This window comes from Dicentrarchus labrax, unplaced genomic scaffold, assembly GCF_905237075.1.
Source record: "Dicentrarchus labrax unplaced genomic scaffold, dlabrax2021, whole genome shotgun sequence".
NCBI lineage: Eukaryota > Metazoa > Chordata > Actinopteri > Moronidae > Dicentrarchus > Dicentrarchus labrax.
This window is the reverse complement of record NW_026136705.1, coordinates 25414093-25426139: the sequence shown is the minus strand read 5'-3', so window position 1 is coordinate 25426139 and position 12047 is coordinate 25414093. Positions and strand designations below refer to the sequence as shown.

The window sequence follows — 12047 nt, the reverse complement described above, 5'->3', positions numbered from 1 at the left end:
TCTGATTTAGACTACTTTTCGCCTGAAACTAAATTCTGCAGTGTGTGTTTCTTGTTGTTCGATTAATCAAACTTTTGGTTGCATTGCTTTTCCCAGGTTGACTACAGGCTCGAAGCAAGTCTGACTACTTCTGTGTGTATTTTTGAAGATGAAATGGCAGGATTAGCTGGTGGCATTTTATTGATTACATAGTGAACTTAGTATACTCCCAAAACTCGTCAAGGCCGCTGGTTCGAAATGAGCCACTGAAAAGGTCTCGAAACTAAAACTGGGTCAATGCATGCACATTCCGTCAACTTTCCTTTCAACACACTGCAGTAGATACCTGACTACTCCTATTGGTTTTGGCTGAAGTGTTTTATTATTTTAACAAGAATAAAGTAAGAAGTGGCTACATTTGCTTTTTCCCAAGATCTATTCCAGTGAGCGGGTCTGAGTCATGACAATCTGTGGGAGTAAATTGTCTCTAATAGCACAGTAATTGGCAATCAACATGAAGGACTTTAACCTCTTCAACCTCACAGACTGCATGGTCCATCATTACAAATGTGTCCTTTGACAAGCATCAATCTGCTTATTTTTTCTAGTATAGTTCAAGTGCTTACAAGACACATTAACAAATCTTTTTGCGTGTAGTTTAATTTAATATATTATCTAAGTACAACTAAAGATTCTTCAAATTCTTTGTGAATTATTATTATCAAAGGATGTGTAGCATGCCAGGGTCTTCGTATGCTTTATGTTCCTTCTCATTGTTGCTTCTGGCACAAAGAAAAACAATGATTCTGGGTTCATGGCATCTTCCAGTTGAAGCAAGGGAGCTGAATATCATTCAGGAGAGCTCTTTGCTGAGGCAAAGTCCTAAATAATGATGATAATGTACAAATTGAAACATCAAAATGCAACACTTTGTTTGGTATCTTTTAACGGATTTTAGCTTTTACTCTAAAAATTCTACTTTATATGTGTGTTCCTGCTGTAATCACCACAGGCTTCTGTGGATAGGAGGGTCATCTAAATGCCTGAAATTAATGCAGCCTATTATATTGGCTGAAAAACATGCACCCGGGAGGTTAATACATTTTTGTTCCCTTTTGACAAGTGTGAAATGCTTTTCTTTCCTGCTTTACACTTTTAATTTATAATGTGATTACTTTTCCTCTTGGATAATTAATGGATGCTCTATGTGCACACTGACTAAGTTCTTTAACAGTTCACGTCTGATTTTTTTTTTTAACAAATTCTCCTGGTTTGTCCAGTATCCAGTTCTCATTTATACATTGTATTACGAGAACTGGACTCCAAGATCCTGCCCATTCATTTCAATGAAAGTTGCTCATCCTCCAGGTTTTACATATTATATATAAATTAAATTATTTATAAATAATAAAACACATTTCCTCTGGATAATCAAAATAAATTCTGTTGTGCCAGCAGGCTATCAGTCAAGGATGTATAATGAAGTTTGATTAGATAGAAGGGACATTTTTCTGTAGTCTTTCTATTTTTTAGTTCACAATACAACATCATGGCCCACATCAACATACACCAACAGCAGTATTTGCCCCTACGGCCCTTCATGAGTGCAGACATTTTAAACTTCCCCTCTCTGAGCTGACTAGACTGGACTGGCAGGGGAATACCAGTAGAAGACAGTGAGTTGGAAGAGGGAAACCATGTTCGCTGATTTGACAGCTGACATACCTCTGATCTTCAACCACACTTCTCAAGCCCTGTGAGACAGTCATGATGAACTTCAAGCAGAGCAGTGACTGCACTTTATCACTACCAGCTATGCAGGTGTTTAGCAAGGTATAAAAGTGGTGAAAGCCCTTAAAAGTCCGTTAAATATTGGACATTGACGGAAAGGGGCCTCTCAGAAATATGTTGTTTGAAACAAGAGGAGAAAGCTGAGTTTGTTCGGCTTTGGTCCTTTGCAGATTTGGTCCGATAGCGGACATGTAGCTCAATGAGGGATAAGACTGCCTAATGTAGTGTGCGACGAGTTGCCCTGACACTCATTCACTTCCACTTGAAGCAAAAGCTTGACATTTTGGGAAATGCGCTCACTTTTTTACCAAGTGTTGAGAAGATCGATACCAATATCACTCTTACGTCTGCATGTCCAGAGCATTAGCTTGAAAAAGGGGTAAGGGAAGGCAACTGGACCAGTTTCCAGACAAGCAGCTGAGAAAAAGCTTTGCACATAACACCAGTAAATGGCAAATTGTTGTTTTTACGCTTCAGTTTATGTACAGATTTTGTGTCAGACATTGACTAATCTTTACTTCTTTATTGTGATTTTTATGGGAGAAAAATCAGCATGATGTGTTCACACAGATGTGGCCATGTGATTTTAATTCCTAAAATGGCAGCCAGGTAATGATTGTTGCTAAGAGATAATTGTTGGTTGGTAATGATGATACATAATTGTTGAGAATAATCTCATATTTGACATCTATCGAAAAACATCTTCTTCTTGTTAAGTAATTAGTAATGATTGCCCTGATCAAAAAACTCTAAACCTGTAAATTACCCTAATGTCTGGAGAGGAGTAACCCTGTTACTCCAGGTCAAAGCTTTGGTGTCCACACAAGCATAAACACCCAAACACAAACGGTCCACCGAGCACGTAACCCCACCATCCACAGTTCCTCTCAGTATCCAGACACACACTGTCCAGCTTCCTGGCGCTAGCAGGGCGGAGTTGCCCTAATCACACATCCAAATCTCTTATCAGAGTCCGGAGGGGCCAAATCACAACTTCCTCAGAGACAAAATCATTTGGAAAGGGAAGAGGCCACTGCCTGCTGTGGTCATGCTAAAACGGGAGCCCAGTAGATACAATCACTTACGCAAATGCTGAGCCGAGTAGAGAGGGGCCCTTGAATGTGGTAGTTGAAGTCAGTGAACAAACACACAGGCAGAGTATAAAGTTTATTGTTGTTTCTGACAAGTGTGGAGTGTTTTGTTCCTCTCTGGACTCATATTTCACTTGGTAATTATGTCAGGAATGTATTCGTCATTCATCATTCTTAAACATGTCACTTTCTTCTGAATACTTTTCTCCAAGACTTGTTTCGCTTAAATGACTTATTGTCACCAGAGACCATTAGGAGGTTGGTTGTCTACTCAATCACTTGTGATGTATCCGGCAGCTCTGATGTCATTCACTGGCGATACAAGTACTGTATGCAGAGAACAGCAGGCAATGTTAAAAATACATAATACATTTAAAGGTGAGGTAAGTGATTCTGAGGAAATCCAATATCGTGACAAATACCATGGTACAGTGTGAACGACACAGCGAGTAATGTAACTAACGTTAGCTACGCTGTGGGTTTATAAATTGTCGCTAAAGTTGCTGCTGTGGGGTTTCCATGCACAGAGGCGGTTTCTCAGAACCAGCACACAGCAGCTCTAGACAGCAATGCTCGCAACTCTTCTTCTACTATAGCTAACATCACAACAACAGCATATCTTGGAAAACTATAAAGTAGGCTGAATGTCCGTGGGCAAGTCATTTGACATTACCTGACACACAAATCCTGGCTGGAATAACAAGTGTTGTGTGGCACAGTCCAGTACACTTTGTTTTCCAATTATAGACCAGGTTTTTTTTTGTGTGCTCACAGAGTAGAAAGCTAGTGGTCCGTGAGGAGATATTTGCTTGAATTTAAAAGAAAAAAAGCCTATTGGATTAGATTCACATTACCTGGATGAATAAACAATAACAAGTCTTGATCTAGGAAAATAACACAAGTCATTTGAAGTTTTCCACAATGCAAAATGTGCACCCGAGTCCACTGTTTTCCTCTATCAACACACAAAAGGGCATTATCACTGTTATACCAAGTTTAATGAACCAAAGAAACAAAGGGGAGGCTGTGTTTAATTAACGGAAGACAAATAATCTGGGAAATCATCAAGACTTATTGAGTCTGTTATCCTTTTAGCAGACAGAGACTAACTGGCTAGGCAAGCTGGCTAATGTTTGCAAGCAATTTAACTTAAACTGTTGGTCTGAACCAGAATTTATTGATGTACAGGTGTTTTGCTATTACTTACTTACTATTATCATTTATTAGATAATAGTGTGTGGGGTTTTTTTACTCCTTTTTCCTAAACATGCCACCAAAATGCAAATAACCTTGAAAAAAGTCAGTAGAAATATTACTATTTCACCTTTTTTTTAAGTAACTTTAGCTAATACCAAAGTTTCCAGCTGTTTTAGGAAATTATTTAGCATGTTTTAAAAAATAAAATACTACACATTTGTGACTTTTTAGACTTCACTACCCACATGAAAGAGGTGAATTAAATCTAAAGTCTGAAATCCAAACTGTCTCCTGCCCAGAAGTAAGTTGGCACTCCTTGTACCAAACACTGTCCTCACAACATTGGATCTTTTTCCTCCTTCCACCTCTTTGGCATGGTGATCTTTGGATGATCACAGACAAAACAGCTGGTAAACTCAAGCACACTGGGTGCCTGGCTTCCAAGATAGTGCCATGTTTCATTTTCTGTATGTCTTGCAGCCTTCTGGAGCCTCCAAGTTGCCTAGTGCAGGTTAACACCTTGTAAGGTATCAAAGAAAACAAACTTTTGTGTCGAGGCTTTCCCTTCTGATCCTGGTTTGACTCACTCTTTTTGACTTGAAGTTATATCTCACTTCTATGCACAGTGCAACTGCAATCCATTTCTATCTACAACTACGCTGGAGTGATTTGGGTTTGAATGCTTTACTCAAGGACTCCAAGATAATTTTCCCTACTAAGATTTTCCCTGCTGGCTTTATGACTATAACCTCAAACCTTTTTAAAAGAAGTTCCTTCTCTAAGCTCTGAGCCACAGCTGCCTTAAAGCAGTATATTAGACCTGTTTAAAGTGGAAAACTGGTTTAAATGACAAGAGCTTTTAACTTGTGACCCCCAAGGTTGCAAGACGACAGGCTGTATTTTTCGGTGTTAGTAACGGATCAGGACGATGCTCGGAGTGATGTCAGCGGTGAAAAAAAGTGGTGTGGGTACCACGCTTAGTTCAGGGCTCTAACTCTGGTAGATCCTCACATCCCCTGGATTTACAGACCGCCGCTTGGCAAGCACACTTGATCCCTTTTCTATCTCAAATGTCACATCTCCATCGCGATGCCGGAAAATGGGCTCTGCACTCAGATGTTTAACCAGCAGGACATTTGAAGGGTCAGGATAAGCACACTTGTGGTAATTCCTCTGTATTTAACCATTCAATCTTTCATTTCTTTGCCTATTCCTCACTTTAAGTCAGTTGTCATTTTGATGATTGCCATCTCCGCTGAATTTCCCACCAGTGTTTATATATGTGGGCCATCTGCTTTGTGTCGCACTGTTCTTCTGACCCCCGGGGCATCTGGGGAAGCAGTGAGACCACATCATAAGCCAAGTTTCCATCCTGCTGTCAAGTGAATTTTAAGCAAAGTTTTTGAAAAGTCACAAAAAATAAGATGTGAATGAGGTGCCTCTCCTTCATCTCAGCTGGAGTGAATAAGCGGGCTGTAAAAAACACAACCACCAGACAAGAAGTGTTTGAAGAACCGATCAGTCATGGGCAAACTGCTGTTGTTGTTCTTTAGTGGAGACTAATGTCGGCCATATTTCATGCTGTCTGAATATGAAAACAAGAAATGCCCTTGGCGGTATTCTAACTGTGACAGGCCCCTTACGCATGGAGAGAGAGCAGGTTTAACATTTCAGGGAGGGTTGTGGTGGACAAATATTTTGAGACCTCTCAGAAAAGCCAAATCCTCTTCTAAGCTGTGCACCCAGACTGAGAAAATGATTTTTGTGGCTCCTTATTGGAAACACCCTCAATTGGGAAAACATTTTTATGCTTTGAGTAAGAATGTTTTATTGTATTTTTTTTCAGTATAGTACACTCAGTATTTTCAAATACTTTGAGTCTCCACAAAAATTCTTGACTGCGGTGGAAGTTTTTTTAGTTGTATGTGTTGGTATATGTGCCCCATGCCATTGTTCAGACGGAACACTATTCCAAAACCATAATAGTCCGCAAACTTGTCCCATTAAGCAGCTGAACTAAACTGACATAAACGTATTTTAATCCAAAAAATTATCTTTTTTCCTAAATCTAATCAAGTAGTTTTGATGCCTAAACTTAAGAAAACTGACTGTTTCACTGTGTTTCAACATGTGTTTATTATTGTTACCTTGACAATGGAGGTCATTCTTTACTGCATGTTGAAAACTCCAGGGAGAGTGTATATTTTTGGAGCCGTGGGCTTTTGTTTTAGTGTTTTTGTTTTGTTTTAATTATCAATAAATATGTGTTACTTTTAATAGATTTGATCACTTTAACTAAAAGGAGTACAGAGGAGCAGTAATTTAATCCCATCGTGTTCCTGACATTGCTTTAAAAAACTGTAGCAATTAGTAATGGGAAATACCACAAACTTTTTGATACCAAGTAATACCAGACTGGGAATCACCAATACAAATACTTTTCAAAAGTATGGATATAATGTACTTAAAGTAAGTACATTTAGAATCACATAACAGTAAAATTTACAGAGTAAACAGAATATAATATAATTTCAGTTCTACTTTAAAAGTATGGATGCCTGGATACTTTCTACCTTTGGGATCATGTCTTTCTTTCTCACTGGTTGCATGTGTGTTCTTTAATTTCATCAGCGCAGGTTTGAACAAATGTTAATGTAGCAGATAGTCCTTCAAATTTCAAAAAGGAACCACATTTTGTTACCATTTTGTTAAATATAGAGGATGGGGATTGTGCTGGTTACCCTCTTCTTTGATACACCAGAGAAAGACAAAAGTGAAGGTGCCTGTGGTGTGTGGGTGTGTTTACATTGTTATAATATCTCAGGATTGGCCCAAAGGTTGCCAGTGGTCAAAATGTTAATTTTATTTGCATAAGAAATTCGCAATCATGTTTACACAACATACATTTGAAATCAATCATTTTTCATGGGCATCACCAGCAAATGAGTTACACGTGAGAATAACAACTCAGAAGCTGAAGCAAGGCAGATGGAGAAGATGAAGAAGAGGGAAACATGGGGAAAAAAATCTATTTTCCTTCTCTCTCAGAAGCTTCCATTCCCACACTCAGCCAATTAGCAGTAATTAAAATGGCCTCTTCCAAGAGTCACACATAATTAATAGCCTGTATGTGCTTCCAGTTTTTCCTCCCTCAGTGGTTTTTTTTACCCAAATGCAAATGTAATTAAACTTAATAAACAGATGACTGATTAAGTGCAAATATTTGCCCTCTTAAAGCGGGCAGAGCATGAAATGATTATAATTGAATCAAATGCTGTTTTCCTTCTCGCTGTTTGCAGAGATTGAAGCCAAGGAGGCCCGTGATTGGCTGCAAGCGGCCGGCTTCCCACAGTATGTGCAATTATTCAAAGGTAAATATGAGGCTGTCAGTGTAATCCTGTGTCACACAGCCTGCAGAGTCAACTCCAAGATGATACAAATGATGATCTCAGGCAGCATCTTATTGTTTCATTTGTCTTGTTTGTGTGTCAGACTGCAGGTTCCCTATTGACATCGAGTGGGCGAAGCGTGATCACCACTTCTTGGACAAGGATGCCCTCGATTCGCTCTGCAGGTAATGCACTTATGCAGACAACTGAGTATACAGGTGCACTTCTACTTCCATATGCTCTACAGAACACAATATCGTGAACAGCTTTTACAATTGAATGTCATCCAATACACCCACGCAGCAGAGTATACAATCTTTAAATACAGTGTTCAGAGAAGTGTTCATTAAACTCTAGGGTTACTGTATTATAAGTACAGTATCCACTTCAGCTCCCCACACACCTTATGTATATCACAGTTACAAATAACCATGAAATTTCATACTTTTTAGTCTGAATCTAAGAGCCTATGTAATTTAGAGGATATATTTGAGGGATATAGAAGGCTATTATCGATTTGTGAGCAAAAATCTGTTAACATATTGATTTATATACAGCTGTGTATTGAGAATTCTATCTAGTATAATTATTGAAATCAGTGTAATGAAACTGTAATTGAGTGAAAGTCGACGCCCTCTAAATTAACACAGCGAAAGTGAGTCTGCCCTGTTTGATGATGCCAAACTGAAAAGATAATTAAGAAAAAAAGTTCATGCCTACAGCGTCAGTCAGGTTCAGCTCTCTGCATCACGGCTACAGGTGCAACAGAGCTCTTTTGACCGCAACCAAAAGTAACAGGATGCTTTTCAATGTTTTAAAGAGTTCAGTCTAGACCTGCTCTATTTAAAAAGTGTCCTGAGTAACTTCTGTTATGAATTGGCGCTATACAAATAAAACTGAATTGAATTGAATTGAATTGAATTTTCTGCTGCTTAAATGTGGTAGTTTCACTGGGCAGGAACACTGTTTTTGCAGGAAGAACCTGCTACACGATCACTTACTGATTAGTGGCCAATACGATGCACCACTGAAGCAGTTGGAGGTTTAGTGCCTTGCTCAAGGGCACCACACTGGCGGTAATGAGGGCAAGAGCTGCTATTTCCTCAGATTTATCCTGCTGGTTCAGGGATTAAAATGGCTGCCTCCTGGTCACAAGCTTGCTTCTAAAAGGCCACTGCTGTAGCACCTGCAGTACTATCATATATGATTTATTTCTGTATAAAAACATAAAATGTTAGTGTTTTTCAGACAGTTACTGTTGCATTTTGAAACATACTCGTTGTATAATATACAGTAGCAGCATATATATGTATGTATTGCAGGTCACTGTTAATAAATGACACTTCCAGTCTAACTACCATCCACTTTTCTCTCTTCTTCGTCTTTAAGGAGATTAAGCACTTTAAACAAATGCGTGGAAATGAGGCTGGAGCCGCGGAGATCCAAACGCAGGGTGAGTGTTGAGAGCAAACACAGAGAAACTCAAACACAGCAAGACTCTCATATAGAAGCAGCCGGAGCCGTGGGGGGTGGTGACATACCATGAAATCTCCACATTAGGCATCACTTGATTTTGACTGATGTAAACTGATCAGTCCTCCTCCTCCTCCTCAACAGCTTCTCTTTCTAGGAAAAAGTGACATCCAGGAGGTGTTCAGACAGGAAAGTCAGGAGGAAACAGAAGTATAAAGCCTTCAGTTTTACACCTTTTATATTAAAGTTATGTGATATTTAGTTATGATATGATACCTCAGGCTGCATGTTAGTGACTAAAGTGTAAAGGTGAATCTGCCTTGCAAACATTTGGTAATCAAATCAAATTTGTTAACTACTATTTGTTCTATATGAATGCCAACCAGGTAAGCAAAAGTAAAATAACAAAATGTATTTAAAACAAGGATAAAAATCTCAATATAACACACTTTCTGGCCTGAAATGTTAGGAATGAACTCATCATTCAAGACATCCTTCATTATTCTGTCTTGTATTCTGTCAATCTAATATTGATTTCTGGTAAATTCTTGAAACAAGTGTGTTTGTTTTAAAAATGTGTTATGTTTCATTTGTTATGATAAAATCAGACTCTAAGGACTTTAGCCTAGAGGTGTTTCTCTTGTATCAAGTTTGATAATATTGCCAATAAAGAATTGAAGCAGCAGATGGTCAAGGCAAGGGTCAAACATCTTACATTTCCCATAATGCAACTCAAAAGCAATTTTTTTTAAACATTCCCTGCCTGGTCTTGATGTGTAAAATCTGTAAATCTGTCTCCTTTTGCTTAATCCATAATAAATAAATATTTTATAGTCAAAACAATCCAACTCCACATACTCATACTGTAGATACTGAGTGTAGTTTTTTGCTTTGTGTGATGTTTATATGATTTAGTTTGTATGAATGTATAATGATGTTCATTCTTGTGTGAATTATTAAGTTTGTGTGCATTTCAGGCCTCCTTTCTTGTTTGAGTGCGTGTATTCTGTTTGCAGATTGTTGTTCAAGCCTACATCTCTCCTCTGTATGTATTAGCGTCAGTGTTTGTATTCTGTTTGAATATTTGTGCCATGTTCAGATTTCTGTGAGCTCCTCTCTGCGTGTCTGAACCCTCCTTGTTCTTGTAGGGAGACGACTGTGATGAAGAAGACTTCTGTGCCATCAGCCCCAACTGGACCTATGACAGGCGGACACGACGATGGCGACGCCTGGACTCCACAGTGGACTTCCTCCGCTTGTCTGACAGCCCCACCAGACCCCAAGATGTGTCTCTGTGTGATGTCAGCGACCGACATGACGTTTGCTCCATCCACAGCTCCAGCAGCACCGAAAGTGAAGGCCAAGATGGACACCACAAGAGTCACGCTGGTACCAGCACAACAGCCTCCGCAACTGCCACTGCCAGCACCACAGATGACCAGGAGACCAGTAGGAGCTCCTCCCGGTGTTCCTCCACCAACAAGACCCCATCCCTGGACACCTCGTTCAGTGGACCCCCGTCCCCCAGTGGAAGCGGTGGAGGATCATCCAGCGTGATTCTGGAGGCCGAAGGCTGCTTCCCAGACAAACCGCCCAGGAAGAAGGGCACCTGTCTGCTGAGGAAGATGGAGAAACTGAGGCTGAGGGGGACGACTGGCCTCCTCCCTTCTGCTCACAGTGGTGGCAGTAAAAGCAGGAGTGGGGCCCGGCACGCTATCAGTGGGCCTGTTCTGGTCCAGGAGGAGGAGAGGATGGAGAGGCTGCACTGCCCCTCAAGGTGAGCTGGATTACAATCTTTAAAAAACCCAAAAGTTCATTTAACAGCCTTTACTACTACTAAGAGCTACTTCCAGGATGATCAAAGACTCTGCTGTCCATCTGAATCATCAAACATTTTCTCCGCTGCACCATAAAATTCATTTTTAACCAGATCCCCAAGTTTCAGCTTAACCAAAAAAAAAAAAAAAACTATTTTCTACTTCTATTTAGACTAAGAAACTTTGGAAACATGTTAGATATCTTTTTCTTGTGTCGTGGATGGAATATTTTTGATCCAGAAGTACTTGAATTACATATTGTTGCCAGTGCGGCTCTAACTGTAGAGCTCTACCTTCCTGAATGTCTCCAGTCTGCAGGGTCGACCCAACAGCCGTGCATCTTCCTCCCCGTCGTCTACTCACACCATCAGCAGCAGCAGCAGTAACAGCCACTCAGAGAGCAGCAGCACTGTCAGCACGCCCAGCCCGGTCACCAGGGTCAGGAGTAACTGCAAGCGCTCAAACAGCGGTGCCGGGGTCGGTGGTGGAACAACCCGGAATAACCAGAACCACACAGGAACAGAGGTCAGTCCAAGTGATTGAGGAAAAAAGAGTTACCATAACCATACTTATGGTAGTCATGTGTGAACTGTGTGCACTCACAGTTTTCCTGTACTATGAGATATTATTACCAACCTTTTAGGTGTGACTTTTAGTTTTAACTCCAAATAAAGTGAAATAAAGTAAATAGAGATAATCTGGATGCACTCTTAACTTGTTATCCACATGGATATGTTTTACTTATGTTAGATTGAATAGCTTGTATCCAGTTTTAGACCTATGCAGAGCGGTTCCTTTTGACGCTAAGTGGTGTATACAGTATTGGGTAATCATTATAGTATTTTTATGCACAATAATATGCTAAAGTAAAGCTGGTGATTACTGTCACTCATCCATCTATTCCCCATTTCAGGACTACAGAAACCAGATCAACAATAACAACAACAGCATCCACGAGAGTCTGGTCTTCCAAATCCCCCACGGACACAAACCGGGGACCTTCCCCACCTCCCTCGCGCACAAACACACCATCCTGTCCCCCATCATCGACAGCACCTCCGTCAACTGGAGGACTGGAAGCTTCCACGGTTACCGGGGGCGACACAGTTGCCATCATGGCACGTCATCGCTGGCCACTGGTGACCCGGACCCCTCATCTTCTTCTTCTTCGTGTGATGTTGGGGCCCCCAGCCCGCTTGCTGCGCTGGATCATCGGCTGAGTATCTACGACAACGTACCCGACGACCAGCAGCTGTCTGGAAGTGAAGGCGGCAGTGGTGGAAGTGTCAGCGAGGAGTCAGAGGTGGGTC

The 12047-nt window shown here is 40.5% G+C and overlaps 1 protein-coding gene across 3 annotated transcripts in view; it reads left to right on the top strand.

The window, feature by feature from the left end:
* si:dkeyp-23e4.3 (rho GTPase-activating protein 7) overlaps positions 1 to 12047 on the top strand; it is a 100634-nt gene that overhangs the window by 66270 nt on the left and 22317 nt on the right. For all 3 annotated transcript variants that reach the window (XM_051399906.1, XM_051399905.1, XM_051399907.1), the window contains exons 2-7: positions 7358 to 7429; positions 7551 to 7632; positions 8837 to 8900; positions 10069 to 10697; positions 11049 to 11262; positions 11651 to 12040. In XM_051399906.1, the coding sequence (XP_051255866.1) occupies positions 7358 to 7429; positions 7551 to 7632; positions 8837 to 8900; positions 10069 to 10697; positions 11049 to 11262; positions 11651 to 12040 (1451 nt within the window). The remainder of the gene's footprint in view (positions 1 to 7357; positions 7430 to 7550; positions 7633 to 8836; positions 8901 to 10068; positions 10698 to 11048; positions 11263 to 11650; positions 12041 to 12047) is intronic.